General features: G+C 48.5%; 1 protein-coding gene across 2 annotated transcripts; it reads right to left on the reverse strand.

The window, feature by feature from the left end:
• Positions 1-2,114: 2,114 nt before the first annotated feature.
• On the reverse strand, positions 2,115-18,435 carry FBXO31 (F-box protein 31). 2 transcript variants are annotated; one of them, XM_026042305.1, is made up of 9 exons: positions 18,347-18,435; positions 16,019-16,105; positions 11,517-11,593; positions 10,100-10,267; positions 9,330-9,404; positions 7,412-7,521; positions 6,480-6,633; positions 5,464-5,828; positions 2,115-5,069 (listed from the first exon to the last, which is right to left on the reverse strand). In XM_026042305.1, the coding sequence occupies exons 2-9, from the start codon at positions 16,071-16,073 to the stop codon at positions 4,847-4,849; spliced, it is 1,227 nt and encodes a 408-aa protein (XP_025898090.1). In that variant the 5' UTR covers positions 16,074-16,105; positions 18,347-18,435; the 3' UTR covers positions 2,115-4,846. The 2 variants fall into 2 exon arrangements, with proteins under 2 accessions (XP_025898090.1, XP_025898091.1); XM_026042306.1 differs by lacking the exon at positions 16,019-16,105.
• Between the last annotated feature and the right edge of the window lie 5,121 nt (positions 18,436-23,556).

Genomic DNA, 23,556 nt, shown 5'->3' on the forward strand with positions numbered 1-23,556 from the left:
CTAGTCCAACCCCCCTGCTCACGCAGGGTCACCTAGAGCACGTGGCACAGGGCCGCATCCAAGCGGGTTTTAAAGATCTCCAAAGAAGGAGACTCCACAACCTCTCTGGGCAGCCTGTTCCAGTGCTTTGTCACCCTCACAGTGAAGGGTGTGGAGAAGGCAGAGCTGTTTTCAGATCAAGAGTTCACATGTGAACTCTGAATAGCTGCAGTGCTGCATGTCCAAGCCCGCAAAAATAATAATCTGCCCACAAATTGTTGTGACTGGCAGAACTGCATAGCTGGCAGGGCAACGTGCAGCCCAGAAACGCTCCTGCAGAYAGACCTCGGGCACCGGGCTCGTGATTCCTCACTCCTCACTCACCTGGAAAAGCACTGGGAGAAGCTCAGTCTTGAGGGAGGCAGAGGCAGGAAAAAGCATGTGGAAAAAGGGATAATAAATATGGATGGTTCTCAGCCTGTTTCTATAAAGAAGGGGGCTCACACCATCCTTCTGCCTTCCTCATCCTCACCGTGTGAGCTGTGGGGACGTGTTCGCATCTGTGGGAAATCAGCTGTACTGCAGAGCACCAGAAGGAGGAGAAATCAGTTCTCATTGCAAGGCGGGAGAGCGACTGCTGCTCATCAGAGGGGTGGAAAATCACCCGCCCATTTTCTTTCCAAAAGGAAAAGAAGCAAAACAGAAATAAGTTCACAAAACTTTCAATTTTTATTATTTGAAACTGGAAAAGGCTCCTTGGGTAACAATGATCAGGTGGAAAAGTAACACACAGACTTTGTTCCATTCCCGGGCACCTCGGACGCGGTAGGTCTGGCCTTGCAGAGCCAGCCCATTCCTTGCAAACCCACAAATAAAGGGGTAAAACCCCCATCCTTCATGTGGGGGAACAGACGAGTTGTTGAACCTACATTTATCGTGTCCCACCCTGGTGTTTGTGGCATCAAACTGAGGTGCTCAATGGCAAACAGTATTTCAGAATGAAAAGTTCACCTTTCCCCTGCAAGCAGCACAGATCTGGCCTCTCACCTTCATTTTAAATAAGCATGAAAATAAAAGTACAGCCRGGCGTTTTATGGACACTTACACTCAAAGCCTGCTGGAGATACCCAGATTAATCAGTCAGCGCCACATTAAAGTGGTTAGTGCAAAATTCACACAAAAATTGGGTATGCCTGCAATGGGGAACATAAGGGTATTATCAATGAAAAAAAGAAAAAGTGCAGGTTGCTTTTAATTAAACCAACAAAAACCACTGAGGTGAGTGCTCTTTTCCTCAAAAATTAGAGACCATAATTCAAAGGAAAAAAAAAAAMCAGTAGTTTAGGACAGAAAAAGCCAGTGGCACTCACATTTTGATACCTTATCTTCCATTCCTCACCCCTATTTCAGATATCTGAAACGTCTGGCCTGCACACAACCCTGCACCAGAAGGTTGTTGGCCACATGAGCAACCAGCTACGAGACAAAAGTTCATATATTATCATCTCCTAAACTAACAAGCTGAGATTACACAACCCTTTTCCACACAACACCCAACACTCGTATTACGTTCCACTAGTCTTAAATTAAATTAATAAAAAGCAATGAAAAGTCACCCTTCTGTAAAAGTRAACATCGAGTCAGCTACATTTGTCCTCCTGGTAGCGTGCATCTCCAAGCCTGATTTTGTTTTCTCCCCAGTAAAAGTTTCCTCACGAACTGCAATCCAGCCTCTATTTCCCAATTCCAGGACAAACAGGGCAGTTCTTCCCCATTTGCTCCAGATCCAACATTGGCTGCTGAGGAAAACTGACACCCAAGATCACAAATAATTCTGTCCCTCCACCTCCCTGCTCCAAAAAAGAACCTGACAAGTCTGTGTGGACTGCAGCAAGTCCTCTGTGGCAACAAAGCCTGATCCCAGCACATTTATAGCTATGATCTCATAGCTATATTTTCATAGCTATAGCTAGGAAATCAGGCCCAACACAAATAAACAAAGCAGCTGGATGATGATCTTTGAGGCTTCTGTTTCCCAGCTGGCCGACCCCACGTGGTTTGACATGCAAAGAGCACGAGCGTTCGTGCTAGGAGCACAGCACGGCCTGAGCATCTCCCTTGTTTACTGCTCCTAAGCTAGAATTAAGTCCCCGTTTGGGTCTTCTGCTAGCTATTAGGGCAGTGATGCTGCACGACCTAATTGCAGCACTTGGCTCATTGACTTCGAAACGCTTGTGCCAAGAGAGCATTCCCTACCACCGACGGGTTATTTTCCATCTTCCCTGGTGCTTTCCACGTGCCTGGCACCAAGAAATGTGCTCATTGTCCCCAAGGTTATCTATGGAAAGTGAACAGGGCGAGGTGACAGCAGCAGCAGTCAGATGTTCCTCACCCCAGCGCATATTAACCCCATGCACGACTCGGAGGAACATCCCAGAATGGTGACAAAGGGGGGTTCAAGAAACAAGCAGGGTGTGCACCAAAATATCCTGTGCAAGGAGGCGGCAGAGCCTGCACCAAACAGGAACGGGCCCAGCAAAACCCTGCCCTGTCAGCACGGTCATCAGCGCTCACAGGGAGAGGCAGAACAAAAAACCCAAGGGAGGAAGAGTATTCAGTGTCCCTGTCTCCCTTGCTTTGCCCTCTTGCCAATTCTCTGCACTCAGCCAGCCAAATCGGAGGGAATTTGCTTCTGAAATGCCACAAAAGCCTACGAGGCTTTCGGGAGGGGAAGGTGAGAGGAAAAAGGAGGCRCGTTAATAAGAATTGGCTATTTTTGCTGTCTTTGCTCTGCACAGAATAAAGCCGCAATGTACCAGCAGCTTGGCCTTTAATTGGGCCTGGTACATTCTGACATTTTGAGGCCAATCAGGTACACTATAAATAAAAGGAAGCTTCTGCAAGGGCAAAGCTGATCTCTGCAAGGCTCCTGCAGCACATCCAGCCTCCGCACAGCCCTTCTCCGCACCAGCCAGGCCTCGTGTCCAGCAGGGACTCGACGCCGGACACGGTTGGGAAGTGACAAGCTACAAGAACCACCCCAGCCTGGACAACAGCAGATGCACAACAGGCGACCAAGAGGATCTTGCACAAGCGGCTAGGCAGACCTGCAATGCTGTGCACAGCATCGCTGCCTTCCTCTGTGCATGAGGACAACSAAAGCAGCAGGTTATGGCTCCAAAACCCACTTTTTGACTCATTAGTGAATCAGGCTGACACGTTCGGCCAGCCAGACACAGCAAGGTACAGGGAGGAGACTGACTTCAGAGGCAGCGTCTGTCCTTAAGGGACAATGACTCAAATCAAGTGCTTGTAGTGCACTCAATGCAGACTGCATTTGCAATCTTATSCTAAGAAAGAAAACCAAGAACTACTAAGATTGTTAGGAGAAACTTTAGGATTTTCTGTTTTGGGCAACTGGAACACGAAAGGAAGAAGGAAGCCACAAATTAAAACTATAGATCCATTTGCAGTTGACATAGAACTGGTTTTAGGGACAAGCTATGGAAAAAGCTGCCCAAGCGGACCCCTCTCACCCTTTAGGCCAYGCTACAGAGCAATACAAAGCAGCTTGACAGGCAGTCCCCAAATAAACCGGCCACTCAGACTCCTAATGTCTTTAGGTAACCCAGAAAATCGCACGATTGAGCTTGAAATTTCTTCCTACAAGATCTAAGTGCACATTTTGCTTCTCAGCAGCTGCCCAAGTTCAGCCTCAGGTCACCTCTCTGCCCTCAAGCCAATGATCAGAGAATTGCCCCTGTCCCTCCTTCCCCCAGCATCTCTGCCAGGCCTGAATGATGGGGCGAGACACAGGACAACTCTTCCCTCTGCTGACACATCCAGCAGGTTGCTCAGAACTAATTTGCTTTTTATAGCTCATTCACCAGAACAGTAACAGCCCTTCTGATCCTCTCCTCTGACACTGACAGGTTTTCCACTAGCGACAAAGCCGCAGGAAGGGAAGAAAGAAGGGTCCCAAATCACCTTCAAACTCCCAGTGGTTTGAAAAACCTCTATGCAAAGAGACAGGGATTAGTCCTGCAAGTGGCATGACCTCAAAATCTCAGTTCTCGCACAGCTGGAGGGAACACACAAAAGCCAAAGATGGCAAAAACCCCTGCGAGGGTCACAATAAAAGCTGTGAAGACAGGCAGGGATGGGAACTTCAGAAGCCCGAGCACGGCCGTGCACATCATCATTTACTGTGCAGATCTTCCCCAAGGTGAGAAGGTCTCAAAGGAAACCTCCTCCTCCAACTTTGTCAAGTCATGGGTGTTCCACCAGTTCCTCTGGGCAACGATGCACCCAGGGAAGGCCTTCTGGAGAAGAGGACACTTTGTCACTTCTGACACAATCAGTGTGAGCAGCCAGTCGGCAGCAGAAGCCTCACAAGTTTTCTGGAGAGAAATGCAGGTCTCCTAGGAGGGCTGATTGGCCTGGAACACAGCACAAGCTTAAAGGAGTCCTCTCCCAGAGGAAGGTCTCTTCCCATGGGAGACTGCCAGTGGACAGAGCCAAGGGCTTCCACCAGCCCAGTCCAACTTCTGATCCAATTCTGCCCTTGAGTTAATTTTGTTCTGATATATCCTTTTTGCAATATGAAAGCTCTGCTTCCTCCTCTGCAGGATCCCTTCAGCCATACAAAGCTATGTTACAGACTGGATAACAAGGACTGCCAGGGAGAAACGTGAGGAGGCAGTCATGAATATTCTAACAGGGATGTGTACATTTTGGGGTAAAAAGGCTTTAAAAAGTGCATGCTTTTATTCAGAGGTACTGAGAGCAAGGAATCTCCCATCCCATCCCTRGCCAGGGAGTGCAGCGGCCTTTGCCACCCCTAGCCCTGTCCATCCCAAATCACCCGTCAAGTCGCCAGCAACTGAATGTTCTTCAGCATTTCGTCAAAAGCCTCCCGGGAAGGCGCTTCGGCGTTCTGGAACGAGACCTTGATGCGGCTGTAGAGGCTGAAGGACTTCAGCTCCAACCAGATGAAGCCAAAACGGTCGTTATCGAAGAGGACAAAGACACCCGGYGTTCGCTCCGGGCTGGTGAAGCCATGGCCGGCAATAAGCCCCGTCCCATAAAAACTGCAGGGAGAAAGGAAAAGCAGGAAAGATGTGAACAGAGTCATAACTGCCTGACATTTCATTAAAAATATATACATATATATGATCAAGGCATCCTCAAGCATACTGCCAGGCACTACAGAACAGGGAGCTTTACATTCCTTTACATTCACAAGACACCACTGCTACTGTTTTAGGAAGAGGAACTATCCCTTGCTACGTACGTTCCCCTGGGCCTTTAGGAAACTTGCTGCTTTTGGGGCTTCTAAGAATTAGCAGCTGCACACTAAAGCTGAACTTCTCTGCAGTCTGACCCAGGAATCAAACGGAAAACAGCACGTGCCTCAAAGACTCCCTTTTTGGTTTCAAAAAGTAACTGAATGAGTAGGCTTTAAAAAACACCAATCTCCATTACCAAATTCGGCAGGTCCTAGGATAGTCTTCATTCCTCGATATGACTCCCATGGGCAGCACGAAGGGCTGGGAAGCTGGTGTCTTGTCCTGGGCCACCCCTTCAGCTCCAACCGCAGTCTCTTCCCCCACGGCACCGTCTCCTCCGTGGGGCTGTGCAGAGGGCTGGGAGGCAGCTTGCTGGGAGCCATCCTCTTCCTCCTGCCGCTGTTCCTCCTCCTGCTCCTCGCGGCGCACCTGCTCCTGGACCTCGAGGACGATGCGAGAGAGCTCACTAAAGTCACGTAGGTTCTCGACGTCAGGGAGCTGAAGAGGATGGGCCAGGTCGATCTCCACCGTCTGCTGCCCGGCTGGGATGTTGGGATCTCCCTAAGGACAGGGAACACCATCTATGGTTGCAGAGGCAGGGTGCAAAGTTCATACCTGCATCCTCCCCACATCTGTCGTCCCACAAGCACAAGCTTTTCTAAACTGTTCCCCCTATTCTACAATCAATGAGTTGACAGCTAAAAACTTCAGGTGTTGTTCACTGTTCCCTGAACTGCCTGTATTTCACCCCTGTATTTCTCCTCCTGGGAACAGAACGTTAGTCAAATGCTACAGCCAGGCTGTGCTTGCAAGGGTGAAAGGCAAAGTCACAACCACATTTCACTAGGATTCCTCCCCGAGGAGAGGAATGAGCTYACCAGCTTGGTTTCAGTAAGAAAAGTAAAGTTTGGTACCTGTTCTACAGATGTGCATGGTCTTTAGGGCCCTGCTACTTGCTGCCCCCAGAAAGCAGCCATCAGGGAGAGAAAGGAAGGGAGAACTGGGTGGAGACGTAAGAAAACTCTTCTGGGCAGGTTCTAGCTCCTCTGTATGTTTTAAAGTTTACCTGATACCACCAGTCTCTATGAGAAGCTGGCTCTGGGGCGGTAACAACTGACTGGTAACCTCCCCAGCAGATAACTGTCTCCTAGGGATCCACAGCATCAAGAGGAGGAAACTTTAATTGGCAGAGAGAAAGGAAAACACACTCACGGTGATTTTAGTCCCTTTGGCTTTCTTTCCATGGAAGCTCAGCATGACAATCTCCAGCCCATGGCTCCCATATGTTCCTTTGAAGAGACCTGGCTTTATAAGGTCATCGGGGCTGCTAGGAGGGAGGTAGATGCGTCGATATGTCAAGCAGTTGCTATGAAAAATAGGAAAAAAATGAGTTTAAAAGAGAACCCCAGCATGTGAAGAACGTGTTTACAGCCTATTTTTCTAGGTCGCTTTGGGTCATCATTAATAGAAGGGCTGAAGCTGTGATTTCAGACCCGCCAACAAGTGCAACACATTTTACTTCAGATCTAGGCAAACACAGCCCCCTCATTTCTCCCTCTCTTCACTTTTCCCTTCTCCCAGTCGTTATTAGCACAGCAGGAGGTTCCGCAGCAAGGTCACAGTAAACCTCCTCCCTCCCTGGGATTTCTGGAGAATCCAAAAGCAAAGTGTATTTAAACATCTKCTACAACGATGTAGCTCCTATTAGAAGTTTGGAGTGACAGTTAAAAAATGACTTTTCAGGGACTGGGTAATTTCTGTCTTGTGCAGTACAAAGTATATTGCTTACTAATACGGATAATAAGCACATAGCCCCTTGGGATCACACATATTCACTCCATCTTCAAACTAAGCACAGCTAAATGACTCAAAACCATCTTATTGTGCACAGAGCTGTTCTAAAGAATCTGGAACATTATCATTACTGCCTTCATTACATCTTATTTCTCTACACAATTGGAAATGACTGTGCTGCACTGTCTGCTTGCATAGCGCCTGTCACAGCAGAACCCGCCCAAAGTCACTGTCCTTTGCTGTTCTGTTAAAACTCATTACAAGAAAGCATTATGTAATCAGAACAAATGATCCAACATGCTCTTGAAGTTGCAGCTGCCTCAATACCTAGGAAGAGCTGGTATCCTTACTCATATTGGCTGGTGTAGATGAACTTCATCAAGATGAGCTCTTGCATGTGTTCATGGAAAATGTCTTCCAGGGTCCGACCCCACTCTTCCCTCAGCCACGTGCGGAATTCCTGCAGCCCAAGGAGAGGACAGACATGGGAGAAGCTAGAATTGCTTTAGTTGCAGCAGTGATGGTGCCCCAGCATGTCATGATTCACTGTGTGAGCACAACAGTGGAGCCATGGAGAGGTCACACGCTCTGCCAAGGCTGTAGCTGGATTTGGGAACAAGCCCACATTGCTACAGAGCTGACCTGGAAATAGGCTGAACAAGAAATCATCAGAGCAACTGCCCTACACCTGCGAGGTACCACACAGCAAAGGTGCACTTAGCTTCAAAGAAATAGAGGGCAAAACCATCACGCSTCCTCCGAATAAAAGCATAAGCATCATCTGCTACTTCAAAGCAACTGACCTACTGTTTGTTTGTGTCCTCGCTTACCGTGCAGTAATTTGTTTGCGTGCCCCTAAGCTGACTGGTTCTGCCCTATTCTGACACGTTAAACATAAAAGGGGAAGATTTTCAAAAGCACTAAAGACTCAGGAGGTTAAATCCTTGCTCATTTAAACACTGACACATCTAAATCCAAAGGGTGCTTTGAAAATGTCTCCTGACATACCTCTACACCAGCTTTGACAAGTTAATACCCTAACATGAGTTAGCATGATAACAGCTTACTCTAAGATAGCAGCCCACCAAGTGATATTACAAACCTGCTTGCTTTATCTTCTAAAGCCAGATCCTCCAATTACCATAATACCACACACATTTAACACAGCGCTTTGAAAGTATTAAAGCATTTCTCATCTGCTACAGAACCAGAAAACACTTAACTAAACCTTTCACCCAGCTGTTTCCCATTAGTAGACAGACGTTTTAAAGCTTTGGTTAGAAGTGACTGAGTATCAGATTTGTCACGTCTAACCAGCTGGGCTCCTGGCAGCAACCATCACTACCTGGAACAGCTATTAGCTGAAAGCTTCTCTCTTGACATTCAGGCCTGCATCTTAAAAGCATGTAGTTTGAGTGAGGAATCTGCTTTGCTGAGATGTTGCAGATACAGGATAAACAAGACAAAATGCAGCTTTTAATCTTCGGGGCAAACAGGCAAGCAGAGGGAAGGTCTCTGCTCCCAAGGAGGTATGTGCAGCTGGAACTAAATGTTAGGCCTGTGTCTGAAAGACTTGGTTTTTATAAAGATAATGACAGAGAGGTCAGGGTGCTGCACCGAGTACACCGCATGCTGCTGTCTTTCCATGGACAAGTCTGCTGCCAAGCTCCAAAGGTGTCCTGTTTGGACAAGGATGCTCAGGACCAAACAACTCGATTCTCACAGGAAACAGCACCTTGCTAGTGATATTTGCCTGGAAAAGCCTTTGGCTCGAAATGCTACACAGACCCTGCTGGGCCCAGGTCACACACAAGCTCTCCCCCATTCTGCAGCTGTATCACTGAACTGGTCCCACACAACACACCACCTTGGCCAACCGCAGAARAGGTTCCTCAGGATCCTGCAGGTCTCTAACAGCTTCTTTGTGAATGCTCCTTACACAGCAGAGCTGCAGAGTCAAATGAGAYGTGCAGCTAGCCTTAAGCTAGCCTTAAGCTTTCAGATGTGGCCACTTAAAGAGTTCCAATCAATTTTACCCACTTAAAAAAAGTTTCAAGTTGAMGAAACAGACGCTACTATCTTTGGTTTTCAAGTACCTTAGGATCTACAGAAACCGTAACCTGAAGGGCCTCTCTCAGATCCCAACTTTTGTAAGATCTTAGCAGATCCCAACTTTAGTTAAGGTCTTAGACAAGACAGTAATACTGCACTTTCAGAAAGGGGACACAAAGGTAGTCTCAAGCCAGGCTGCTGGCAAAGCACTCTCACCTCCTGCCTTCCCCCGGACATTCGATGGTGATCTGTCTGGTTGCATTTCGTGGAGAACTCATCCTTCTTTACAATCTGCAGGTTAGGAGAGGAAAAATTAACATGGACCTGATTAGAGATGACTAGGACAGTGTAACCAAGACTGCCCAAAACAAGTGGTTAATGTAAGTGCTGTTGCATTTGCCACGAGAGACAAATCATCAATGATAGTAAGTGCCTCAGCTGCAGGATGGAGAAACAGAGGCAGTAAAAACAACACATTCTAACGGAGGATTTGGATTTCAAACCTCTTCTCCATTTGAGATTCGAGGAGAAGGCAACAATCCCTCAGGATATTTTCAAAGCAACCTATACACTAAATGGATGATGCTCAGTCGCCTTCTCAATGTCCCATTTTAGAGATGGATGGAAAAGAGAACAGATGTGTCTGCTTGGACATGAACAGCAACTGCCTAAGGACATTGCACGTAACCTCTCTCTGAGCCTGGGCACATGTTGGTGCTCTCAGCCCAGCAACAGAGTTTAATACGCAGCTGTACAACTACCAGTGAAAAAAATGCAGAGCAGGGAACAGTCACACAACTTGTCAGAGACACCATGAGGACAAAGTTGGCATCCACACGTACTGCAGGATGCTGGCGGTCACATTCTTACAGAAATGTCTTGGCGTTTGCTGTGGAACCCACTTCCAGGGCCAACGCAAATRCACACAAATATACTGAACCTTGCACAGCTGGAGGAAAAACGTGGGAAGTGCCARGGGAGCTCACCTGGATATGGCCGTTGTGAGGTCCCTTATGGCCATACATACACTCAACAGTGGCACATTTCCTCTCCATGAGGTGAATCCTGAAGAGAGGTTTGAATCTCATCGGATCATCAACGTGGGGGTCATGAGGAGGCAAATACATCCACCCGATGATGAACAAACCATCCACCTGCACCAGAGCAGAAGAGCACAAACGAGATCAGCCTGATGCACCTTCTATCCAGCCTGCAGCAAGCACCTCCTGGACCCTTTCTGCTCAGGGCAGGGGCTGTACAACAGCTTGCTGCACTTCCAAACTGCTTTCCAGCATCTAAACCACACCGCAGGCACTTGCAGCACATCCCCACTGAAGAGGAAGGGTGTTTTTATGAGGCTTTCTGTATGGCAGGAAAACAATCAGGCCTCTATTACTGCAAAGGACATGGTGCCGGGTGCTCGGTGGGCAAGCTGCACTGGAGCTAGTCAAGCTCTAATTGCTTTGAGAGCTCCTGCTGGCAGACACTCGAATAGAGGAGTTGTGCTCCTCACAGTAATCTCTGCCTTCTGGACAAGGACTCGTTTTGCTCTATTACTCCCAGACAGCAAAGAAAGCAGCAATCCCCTCTGCTGAGAGGCACAAATGCCAGCCCTTTTCCTGCGTTCCTAATTAAATCCGTCCTCTCAAACCTTCGAAACCCATCGGCTGTGTCCCAGCGTCGCCTAAACGGAGAGATCTGAACCAAAGCGGAGCAGCAGCACAGGGAAACGCTCTTCCTTACAAGCCAACTATACAGAGCAGGAKCTGGTGCAACCAGATGTGCTCTTATACCAGTTTGTGGAACAGATTTTTGCAAAACCAAAGGCCAGAGCTCCGCTGGCCCCAGTGATTTGTTACAGTTAACCTGTCAGCTAATGAGCCATGCTGCACAGAACAAGGGCTCCAGGCAAACTCCTTGCCCAGCTGCCAACAATCCAGAGGCGAGTGGTGTTCATGAGCTGCTCTCCCCAGCAGCACAGGAGCTGGCAGGCTCCGTGGGTCCTGCATTCCCGTATATCACCACCTCTACAGCTGATGTGTTAAGTTTTGGGGCACTGCTGCAGAAAAGGATGCTGAAGGATGGAAAAGACAGAGGTGCATGATGCAAAATGCACAGCTGCAGGCAAAGCTCATTCAGTAAGTGGAGGGCTGCTCTCCAAAGGGCTACATGGGCACACAAACAAGGAAGGACTCTCTGGAGAAAGGCCGTGATGATGACAGGAACCAAAGGGCAAGCCCTGCATCCCAATTACTTGTCTGAGGGCTGCCTGCTCAGACTTCCTAATGCCATGCAGCGAATGCCAACTGCAGCAAATGGCAGAAGGGCAAAATGTTCTAGAAGGGGGGCCATATACGGCTCTCCTCAACCCTGTGCCCCACAGCCCTCGGAGCAGGTACTCACCACCACGTTCAGCAGTCCCCCGTAGGGCCCAATGTCCGGCTGCCATAATCCCAAGATGTGTCGGTACCGGTGCAGCACTAGGGAAGAGCAAGACACCGACGTGAGCACAGCAAGGTAAGGAACTGGGATTGGGGGAAAAGAAAGAGAAAGGAAGACTACTGCCAAACTGCACGACACCCACTGCGGTCTTTTGCTAGGGAAGAGAAAACTGTCTATTCCCAACCACAGAGCTCACCAGGAACTCCCAAAGAAGGTTTGCACCACAGTCCTATGCTGCAAATCACATGATGTACCAGAGCTAATTGCAAATAAATTACCTGCCTTCTCCAGTTCAAAGAAACAAAAACAAAAAGCACTTGATGGCTCAGCGTGCAGAACGGTGAGGAATAGGCAGATCCGAACATTTTGAGAGAACTTCCTCTTCTTGWATAGGCAAACTTGTTCCCAGCATTAAAAGCTGCACTTAAAGATCAGCCACTGAGACAGCCCCAGCGAAGCGCACAGACCATTCCAGTTCAGGAAACGTTATGGGCCTGTTATGAATTCAATAACGGCCTTAAAAATTCTGAATAAGCTTCCACAGTTCCTCTCTTCCTGCAAGCTGCTTCCATCTTGCAGCATATGAGGCTTYCCAGTTTCTCATCTCTGAGCTTTCAACCTTACCAAAATTGAAGGACAAGAAAGAAATTTTACTGAAAGTTGGAGAAAAATCCTAATGCAGAAGCAGCCCAAGGAGTYGCCTTTCTGGAGGAAAATTTATACGCTACTTGCCTCCAAACCTAATATATTCAGCCATGAATTTTGTCCACTTAATCTTCTCCTATGCTAAAAGAACTTAACTTTGTAAGAGAAAGAGGATACAGATTTTTCCATCTTCAGTACCATTTGGTGGAAAAGGGAAGCGGGAAATGTGTCCTCCCTTCTCACATCTGGCAAGAAGACACTACAGCTCCCTTAGAGTGATGTTCAGGGCCAACCCCGAAGGCTGCAGGAATCAATTTAAACCTACACGAGCTGCTCCAGCGGCGGTTTTCGCTTTGCATTAGTTTACAGGAAGAATCGTGTTTCAATGCAGCTGTTGCAACAGCTTTGCCTCTTTAACTGCAAGCTCTATGCGAGCGTTTTCATCACACCCAAGCAGGGAACTTCCATGGAGGTCTAGGGCACCGGAGAGGGTTGTCCAGGGCTGCTGCCAACACGCCCGGAGGAGCCTTTTTCCCCGTGCAATAAACAACCCGGGATTGATGGATTGGTTCCACCCAGCGAGCAGCGCGCACCATAAACAGCCATAAACAAGGAGACCAGGCCAACCACATTCCCAGCCTTCTTGCTTCAGCCTAGTCATTACATATTAATAAATGGTATGTGCATAAGCTGCTCCACCCACCACAGCCTGCTTTTCCACCCTGCCTGCACAGAGCTGATAAAAACAGTAAATAAAAGGCCGGGCTCAGGGCAGAAAACTTGATGCTGAGCTACCCACAAGCGATAAGCATTTCCTCCTCCTCCTCCYCCAGCTCTCGGAGCTGCACTGGGTTTGCTGGACTCCCTGGCAGCAGGGAGGTGTCCGCAGAGCCAGGCGAGCAAACAAGGGCTTGCCGGGAGCGAGCAGCACGCTCCAGCTGCGGCTCCATGCGCTCCAGGTGCAGCTCCATGTGCTCCAGCTGTGGCTCCACACTCCAGCTGTGGCTCCGCGTGCTCCAGCTGCGGCTCCATGCACTCCAGCCACGACTCCATGCGCTCCAGCTGTGGCTCCAAGCACTCCAGCCACGACTCCATGCGCTCCAGCTGTGGCTCCAAGCACTCCAGCCGTGGCTCCGCGCTCCAGCTGTGGCTCCAAGCACTCCATCCACGACTCCGTATGCTCCACCTGCGGCTCCATGTGCTCTAGCCGCAGCTCCAGCCAAGGCCAGGCTGGCTCAGCCCACCAGCTGCTCCCATCGCCTGCACTTCCAAAGGATGCAGGATGCAAATAAAAACCCCTTTTGGTTTTCCAGCTGGAGAACGATGCTTCCCAGCACCGCCGTGCTTAGGGCATGGCTACCGCGGATGGGTTTTGCAAAAGCCCAAGGTGGCTGCAGCCACAACCGCAGTCCCTTGCCCTGCTTCGTTAGCACCAGCACCTCCATGGTTAAAACATCTCTCTCCTTTGTTCATGATCCTGCAAATTTCTCCTCCTCGTGTTCTTTCAGAAAAGGATATTATGGGGCAAGGTGCCAGTACTTGGCTAGAAGCTGGGACAATTCTCYGAGCAGGAGCTTAGCTTCGTTTTTCAGCCCCGGTGGCTCTTGGCTCCCTGCTGCAGTGTCCYTGGACTCCAAGAGGCCAGGAGGTGGGTGCTCTGTAGGGAAAACCTGCGGAGTCCCAGCTCTGGGATTCTGCCAGGGAGACGGGATGAGTCTGGCAGCTGATTCCCTGCTCCTCCAAAGGAAACAGCACTTGGGTCTCTCTCCAAGGCTCTCCTGCACTACACATGTGCCCGACTCTTCTCAGGCCTGAAGAAGGTCCTTGTCCATCAGAATTTCTGAGCCCAGGTCCTTGCAAATGGTAACAAAAAGATACCCACAGGAAACCTCAGTACATCCCTCCCCACTGGGTACGGCCACATGCAGTCCCGCACGCCCACCGGAGGGAAGGGCAGCTCGAATCCTGCTGGGAAAAGCAGCGAGTGGCCGAGCTCCCGTGGGAAGGGGGCAGCCCAGGCAGGTCCCCATGGTGGGACAGTGACGCTGAGCAAACGCAGGGCAGGACAAGCATTGCAGAGCCCGCAGCAAACGGGGTCTCGGACAGACGAGCCGCAACCCCATGGTGGGATTTTAAAAGGAGGAGGCTTTGAGATACCATCATTGCAAATAAATCTTCTTCCAGCCTCCRTTTCCAGCTTTGAGGGCGCAGGGGTGAATGCAAATGCCCCATCTGGGAGCTCTCACTGGAATCCGCGGCCTTTAAAGCAGGGGCTGCCGACGTTGATGGGAAAGGAGCTGAATCCACTGCAGTTCTCCAGGACTCTCAGGATGCGGCAATAGCTACGAGCGAGCGGAGCTGCAGCGAGTTAAGCAGTTGCTGCCCCCCAGCTGGTGACAACAGCCTTGCTAGCGGAGAGAGCCGTCTGCTCCCGGGATGTGTCAGCCAGGCCAGTTTAAAGCTCCAAGGAAAAGGATCTGGCCAACCTGGCTCACACGGCGTGAATATGAATTAGGGAGCACACATGTAATACATGAGACACTCAGCCGTTACGCACAGGAGAGAAAGAGGGGAGAACAGGCAGCCACCTCTTAGCCCACACTGCCTGTGCCACGATGCAAGGTGCCTTTAAAGAAAAGGGGTGTGGGATACCAACAGTTAGGGGCTGCAGCAAGAAGATTAACAGTGGAGGACACAGCACAAAATGCCACTTCAGAGCCACCACAAAMTGCATGCTTGGAGCAAATGATGGCTAGCAACCTACAGAGGAAGCCCCCATCCCGGAGGACAGCTCTCCTTCCCATCCCGCTCGGGAAGGAGGCTGCCATGGACTGCCAAAACTGAAATTCCTATTGCTTCCTGCTGCTGCTTTCTGCGGCAACTCACCTTGAAGACGTGGCCAGCGTCTAAACCCCCCTGAATTGCCTATGTTCAAGCACTGTCTAAAGGGCAGGTGAGTCTGCAGCGTCCCCGCCACTCATTAGCATGAGGCAAAAACTGCATTCCGGGGAATTAGTAACCTGAATCTGCAGCATTTCTCTGCAGTGACCTTACTGTGCATCCCCAAAGAGGCATTAGGGCCAGCTTGATACCCCTCTCCAAATGCCAAGCAGTACTGATTTCYTTTATTGATTTAGTGTAATTGCTGTTCCCTCCAGCTCCTGCAGAACAGCGAGCTTCAGATGGCAGCATTTTGCTCTTCTATAAAACAACATCAGGAAGGGAAGAGCAGTTTACTCAGAGGAGCTTCTTGGCTGCGCAAGGCGAATCACTCTCTGAAAGGCCACCAGCTGCCTCTCAGGAAACGCTCTGCTGGAGCAAAGTGTGCTCGGTGGAAGGATTCACTGTTCAGGGAGGGAGCTGGCATGGGAACCCTCTGTATTTTTCGGTTAGGAGGGCTGCAGATCCGAATGCCGGATCAAGGCAAGGTTTTCTGAAAGCTCAGAGCTCGTTTAGATTCACTTTCAGGCAGCCTCACCAGGGTATCTGGTTCTCCTTTCTGAGGGAACAACTACAAAGAGCGAATGCTCCCTCCCTGCAAACTGCCTCCAGGGGCTCTTCTTCAGGGGCTTAGTYGGGGCATTTTTCTAACTCAAAGTCCTTCAAAGGACGACCAACCCTCTCCATCCCTGTCCTAACTCACCGTTGCAGAATCAGAACAAGCCCCTAAGGAGCAACAGGCAGGGACTGCGTAGCCGACAGCCCTGGCGCTTGCCAAGATCCCCCCCGAATTATTTTGCTTAAAAGCAAGGTCACACTCCATGCAGCGCCTCGTGGGTGCTCAGTGCAGGGAAGCATCAACCAGCAGGGGTACGTACGGCAGGTGTAAACATCTCTGTACTCCATGTGCTCGTAGTCGGGAAGGATTTTCATAAAACGCCCCGACTTCACTCGTGGGTTTATACCTGAACAGACACAGCAGGTTAAGTACCAGCAACTTTACTGCACCGTAACCAGCACGTAACTGCAGGATGAATCTGGAGCAGCTACGCAGCAAAGTCAAACTCCCTTTGGCTTTACAGTTGTGGGGCACTGAGTTGCTGCCATCACTTCTAGCCCCGGACAGATCCCCTTAACAGGATACTAACCTCGGCGTGTATTTCCATGTTAATCAATGGCATTCAATGAATTCAAGTGTAATCGGGGTCTCTCTCAAACTCTGGAGGGTGGCAGCAATGGGCTCCATCGTCTCAGTAAGACTATTTAGCCAAATAACTAAACGGAGAGTAGCCCRGGCCGTGGACTAGTTACTGTTTCTAACACTTGGGCTAAAAGTTGTCACTTTTCCACATTATTTCCTAGAGAAGCACATTCAGCAGACAAGAAAGGGCACACGAGTCCTGCTACTAGACTCAGATGAACTCTGCAGCAATTAGAGAGGACTAGGGGACAATAGAGAAYATGGGGACACACCACCAGGAAACGGTGCCCAAAACACCAAGGGTTGGCAAACAGCTCAAACTTGCATCAGAGCAGGAGAAACGAGGTGGAGCATCCCTGAGAGCCAGAAAAAGCTGCATTCTGACTCCAGATTAAGTGTGCTGGTTAAGACTGCTTAAGAGAGAAGGGCACAGCTCCTATGGAAACAAGATAAAGTTTATTGCAGAGCTGTGTTTCACACRTCAAGTGCAACTCTTTGATGATGGATGTTGTGAATAGAGAAATACACTTGGCTGCAAGGAAAGACTGGACAAATACTTGCAAGGCAGATCTATCAAGGGTTATTAAATAGAAAAAAAAATGGCATTAAAAGGCATTAGACTCTGGAAATCCCCCAAGCTGAAAATAGTCAGAAGCTGGGAGAGTATTTAAGAAAGTATCGTATGTGCTTGCCCTCTTCTCACTCTTCACTGGGCAACTGCTTAAAGCCACTGCAGGGAGATGCTGTGCAAGACCCAGACCCTTGCTCTTGAGCCCATAAGCAACATATATATATATATATATTTATTTATTTGTATAGAACTTATGTATAAAATGCACAAACATCACTGTAATAGATCTGAGGTATGAAACTACTGCATCGGAAAGAGGATACAGGTCATGACGAGATGTCTTGCCATGCAAGAACAGCAAGGCAGAATTAAGGCAGGATAAGACGGGCTTTAGGGGCAGTTATCACCCAGGCTGACGGTGATGCCAGACTGAATGGCAGGTAAGGGAGGCCTCAGGGCTGACCAGGCTTCTCTGGAGACATCCGACTGCCTTAGCTTCCCACTTAATCCCTGCACCTCCCTAGGCAAACTAGGCAGCCCCATTGCCAATACACAAGCCTGTAAACAAGGTCACCAGGCARCAAGGCAATTTGCCTGTGGATGCTCAGCACGTCTGTTAAAAGATGGGGTTGAAAGACAGAAATGACTCCTTACAGCCTGACGATCAAAGTTTTAGACCACCACTGCTGCAAGGCTGGTGYGGGAACTCTCTGGGGCCTGGCCACGCTTTCTGAGCTCGGTTTTTGACTAGGAAGGGCAAGATTTGGTGACCACGGGGCCTCTACTCAGTCCTTACCTTGCCTTGTTTTTTCTCCTTTGATGTTTCTCCACATTATAAAACAGAACATGGGCATCTACCTCGCACTAAACACGTTAGATCTAAGGAGTTCGTGTCCCACAGCCATTGCSAGAGCAGACTGACCCTCAGTCCCACCACCTCGCCCTCCTCTTCCAGGAGCAGTCCAAAGGAGCCTTCATCCCTTCTCCTACCTTCCCAATGTCCGCACAGGACACTTAATTAACTGGGTGCAAAGGGAAGCCTGAGTGTGGTGGGATTAGCAAGACGTGGCTACATTCGGGTGTGGGAAGCCTCAGGCTTTGACAAATAGCAGTTAATTCCCTGGCAAGATCTTTAAAAGATAAAACAAATAAGAAAGAAAAAAAAACCACTTCAATATACTTGTCATTATAAACTTTAATCCAGTGCCTKTTTTTTTCCCCTCCAGCAAATGAGTCAGGGACATAGATATCCCAGATCTTGGCATCTGTTTTATGACAGTCCCAAACATTTCAACTTCAAAGATAAAATTCCTGTCACTGGAAAGGAGGTCTGAATAACTTCTGCTGTCAAAGTTTAGTAATATTCAGCATGYATGTGCTTTCAAACTCGGTACTAAACAAAGACACAGAGATCCACGCCAGCTTTGCACTTACGTTTGGCATAAACATCTCGACAGGACACTCCCGTGATCTCCAGTTTCCGTAGGTTTTCACAGACACCATATTCTGCAACGACATAGAKAATAACATCAATCAACTCCAACGTGCTTGCCACCCTGATCTTGATACCTGCAGTTTAAACAGAAAAAGAGCTCTTATTACATGCACGCTTGCAAGTCGGCGCATTAATCTGAGAATCTTATTGCTGTCCTGTGTGAAAGAAGAAAACTAGGTGTAATTTTACTGCACCCTGGGACCTGGGAGTCTGACACGTTTTGTAAGTGATGCCTGCAATGAATGCACAAGCACAGTTATGCTGTAGATGCTCACAGCTAGACTGAGAGGGGTACGAAGTGTGGGAGATGTGCTCATTCCAGCTGGGATAGTCTGTCTGTTTAGATCAGATCATTATTGCATATAGTAATTATTTACTCCCACTGAGGTATCCAGCCGGGAAAAGTGCATATTAGGATCCTAAAAAAAAAAAAAAAAAAAAGTCACAGACTTTAAAGAGAATAAATCAGAGACATAAAACAGGCATCAGCATGTACAAATATGGTCACACTTGAGAGCCTATCTGATTGAGATGGCTCTGTTCCACACTCAAATGCCTTTGATTGCTCACTGAACACCCTGAAAACAAACCGACGCGAGCTTCCTAAAAGCAGCTTTGAAGCAGAAAATGAGATAACTCATTTCAGTTTCACGCAGTCAGCACTGAACTTCTAAAAAGCTCTGAAAAATAAAAGCGAGTACAAACATCTCAATGCTAGAAATACGTGGAAGACAGGAGGAAGGAGAGGGAGATCCCAAAAAGCAGCAAAAAAATAGAAAACCTGCAGAGTCCCCATAGCAGTTAGGAAAATCAGATGCTCCTTGATGCTCCTCTTCTCCTTGATGTAAAATACAACCGTACTACAGATCAAACAGCAGTTCCCAGCACCTGCCACATGCCAAAGGGTGCCTGTGAAGCCCCAAATCACATCACTAGATACCTGCCAACCTCAGACACATCTCCTCAAATAAACGACCTGCCCTAGCTGCCAAATGCCACTGTCTACTGGCTGGTAACTTGCTCCACATTGAGAATGCGTTTTCCATACATGAGAAGAAGCAGAAGTTTCCCTGAATGAATTTAACCTCATTCTGTCTGTAAATACGCTGGTGCACGTAGCCGAGGATAAAGCACRTATAAAGCTTACAGTGTGGCTGCCTCTGGGACGACATGCTCTGTACAACACCGCTTTGCGTCACTTCAGGCTAACAGCAGAAAGGGCTTCCAAGAGAAGCAGCAAGTTCAGCGAAGGTAAGAGGGGACAGAAGGGACGTGATAAGAGATGCACAAGTCGGCAAAAGTCCCTACGACTCCTGTAGCAAAAGTCAGAGGAAGCTGCAAGTGCAGCAAATGCAAAAGGGGATGAGGAAGCACAAGCAGCCAGAGAGCAGAGGGGCAAGGCTGCAGGAAAGCACACCCAGACCAGCAAAAATAGAGCTGCTGAGCACTCGACTGGAGAGGGTTGACCCTATAGGGCAGTTTGGTTGTGAAACCAGAGCTTTGCATGAGGCTGGAAATTCAGACCCATCCTGCAAGTCATCCCGGCTCTGCTCCTCCTGGCTTCGTAGGGCTTGCAACCTGCACACGTCCATGGGAATGTGCCTGGTAAYTGCATGAAATGAATGGTGAGAACAGCCTGTTTTCTCAGCTGATGAGTTAGAGATCTTTGAGAGGAGACAGCAGCAGCGTGGCAATAGCCTGCTCTTTGGGAACTGATAGCTCTTTCCATGTAAATATTCACCTGGCTGCAAAAAGAGCGGGATGCACTTGGTGCAGCAGCCACTGCAGCGAGGCGAAATCCAACGGTGTCATCTGGAGATATTCAGACTGCATCGAAAAGGGAGGAGACAGGCAGAGGAAGCTGCCCAAATGGCACTGCTCCATGCTGCTGTTTGAGAGCAAGACTAGCACGGTGACATTCTCGCTTCCTCCACAAGGTCCTGGTTTCTGTGGGACACAGCCCTTTCCTGCACCTGAAAATCACTCCAGGAGCAGCCTCAGTTCAGAGCTACAGTGAAAGGCTGTCAGCAGATGCTGAAAAACCACTGCGAGGGGGAGCAGGTGATTTGATGCAAAAGCTTTATCCCGGTTTCATGGAAGTGACCTTGTCACCAAGAGGGAAATTATAAGAAAGCCAAAGCCACCACTAATGCACTCAGGACGGATTTTTTCAGTTTTATAGTTCATATCTTCCCTAAAAGGTTCAAAGTTCTATCCCCTGCTCAAAAAAGAAACCAAAAAAAAAAAAACAACAAAAAAAAACCTCCACAAAATCTGAAACACTGAATTTTCATATTGCCACACACTGTCTGATTTTAGGACACCCAAAGCTTATAAAAAGTGTTAATCAGGAGAAAAAAAAAGTCATTTTTAAATTGTCCTTAAAACTCATGTCCTTTAATGACAGCTAATGCTTTTCATCCTGCAAAACCACAACCATTCAAGAACACCCAGACCAACTGCTCAGCTTGAGCTCAGCGCATCCCTTCAGCGCTCTCATTCACCAGCGTTTAGCACCAGGAGAGCTGCTTGTCGAGGGAAAATACATCTTTGACTTTCAGATGCTAGAAAAAAATCCAGAAATTATAACCAGGAAAGCTGGCCATGGCTTGATGACCCGGGAGACAAGAGAGGCGTAAAATTAACAATAACTAAAGCAGCAACACAGCTGCAGAAAATTAAACCTGATAAGAACGGAAAGCTTCTTCCCAGAAAAAGATTTGAGAGACTTGAGCTTTCTGGGAAAATCTACTACAGTGCAATTATATCTATTTTAAGGATATATATCTCAGTGCTGCAGCTTGCTAAGAAAGTATTTTGGAGTTAAGAGGCACAGCAATTCATATGCTAAATCAATGCAGGTAGGAACTGGCTGCTTAAAATCCTACTTGGAACGCAAGGGTGGATATTGGGGTTTTAAAGTTCTCACTTGAGTGGCTGGAAAGTGTCTTGCGTTAGGTTTATAAGGAGGGCTTGAGAGATTACCCGAGCACAAGGTGACACAGGGCTGCTTCCATGGCCATGCGCACGGGAATCTACAGGACTTGGAAAGTAGAAACAGGAAACGTTTTTATTATCTTTCAAACTTCAGTGCTTTCAGGTACGTTGTTTTCCTCTTCCTGGCTGCCAAAACCAATGCAGTAAAATGTGGCTCCATCAATCAAGGTACGAAGCAGCCCCTGCAGCAAAGGCCAAATCGCTGCTTTTCCTGCCTCCTTCCTGGCCTTGCAAGGCCAGGCGGCAGCTGCAAGGATACGGATGTCGATAATACAGAAAAAATTAGGATGTCTGGCAGACCTTGACACTCCTACTGCTGGGAAATTTCAGCTGTGCACTAACGAACCCAGTCCTCTAATTATGCCTGGGTGTTTACAGGGCTGCCCGCGGGCTGAAGGCACTTGCTGGGTGGTTGCAGAGGACACAGAAATGGAAGATTCTCGGGCTAGCATCTCTGCACCACTGGGTGGACAAACCTGAAGCTTCTTGCTTCCCAAACCTGAACTGTCAAGATTAAAATACAGCAAATACCTTCCCATGCCCTTCTCCCAGGGGAAGGCTTGCAGTTAGCACTCACACACTCCGCAGCTGCAAACGAGGAGCTGAGCAGGAGGAGACGTGATCTGCAGCAAACGAAAGCGTTTGGGGAAAACCCTAAAGCAAGAGATCATTAGTTTCAGATCTGCTAATAAAACAGATTGCAAGAGCGATACCCCTTGCAGGAAGCCCACAGCGCCCGCGGCAATCCAGTGGTTTTTAGGCAACCATCCTTAGCAGAGGACGTGGCCAGAGATGAAGAAAAGCCCACCAGRATTCACCAAAGGAACACACTACACGCAGCTGCAATGGGAAAKGAAAGCCCTGTGACTTATTAAAACCACCCTTGCACTTAATAGAGGGCAGCACTGCAAAAACGTCCGTCCCTGTTGTGGGAGCAGCTGCATGTCGGGCTCCCACACGGACTCTCCAGTGTCTTGTAAAGAGCTGAACCTCACAGCAAGGTCTTCACTGGGGACATCAACCTCCCACTCCTCTCCCTAGRAACCTCCTTCCATTAAAATTAGTAAACTTTGTATCCTTAACACCTTGGCTGACACTGTTAAGCAGCCTCAAAAGCTACTGGGGTTTGGTTTTTTTTAACCAAAAAAACAGCATTTTCACCCCTAAGTTCTAGTTCCAGCTATGGAGAGCTACTGCCCTGCTTCCAGGTGTCCTGCTGCATTTTAAGGTAGAAATATTTACCATTTAAAAGGCAGGCAGGTATTAACAGAGGTAAGTCAGGCTACAAAGCAGGAGTAAAACACACTTGGGTTCTGCACCGCTGCAGACATCAGCAACCTCCTATTTATAGCAGGACAAGGGAGTAACTGCAACCCTGCTCCTGCCAGGGACACAATTCCGAGACACTGTTTACCCCAAACAGTTGCAATGATAAAAGGACAACGGTGCAAACAGTCCTCCTGCCAGCGCCCTGCTCTGGTGGCTCCCTTCACTCTCCCAGGCCGGAATCAGGAGCCAAAGCTGCTCCTTTCCTTCCAGGAGCACAAACCTCCTGGCACTCGCACTGTGTCTCTTGGCCACTGTGTGTTCGTGGGGCCACTAATAGTTAAATTTGTGCAACTGAAAGTGGCTTGAAGTCACAGGTTACCAGTTACTTCCCCAAAGAGCACTGTGGTGTAATCAGTAGGCTTCAGAGTGAATAGGGATCAGCACAAGAAGGGTTATGCTAGGAGATGCACACTCGCTTTTGGCTCCATTTCTATCAAAATCAGCCTACCAAAATTGCTAACATACATAGTATGTTAACACCCATATATACATATAACATACATATATATATACAACATACATGTATAAAATAACTAACGTACATAATTAACATAGGTCAAGCCATTCATGAAACATAAGGACTCTGTTTATGTCAGACAAAACAGGCCTAAGAATAAATGCCATTTCACTAGCCTCYCTCCAAAAAACAACATTAAGTTACCGGGACAATGGGATCGTGTCACGCTGAGCTAGGGGACAAGGGCTCTGTGGTGACACTTCCCGGGTGCAGCCTTTGTGCTGCCCAAGGGCTTCGGATGGGGCTGACAAGGCAGGAATTCATTCCCGCAAGGCCCCATGTGCCACCGCCTGGTCCCCGAGCTCG

This window comes from Nothoprocta perdicaria, unplaced genomic scaffold (genome assembly GCF_003342845.1).
Source record: "Nothoprocta perdicaria isolate Ctin4 unplaced genomic scaffold, notPer1 scaffold_30, whole genome shotgun sequence".
Taxonomy (NCBI): domain Eukaryota; kingdom Metazoa; phylum Chordata; class Aves; order Tinamiformes; family Tinamidae; genus Nothoprocta; species Nothoprocta perdicaria.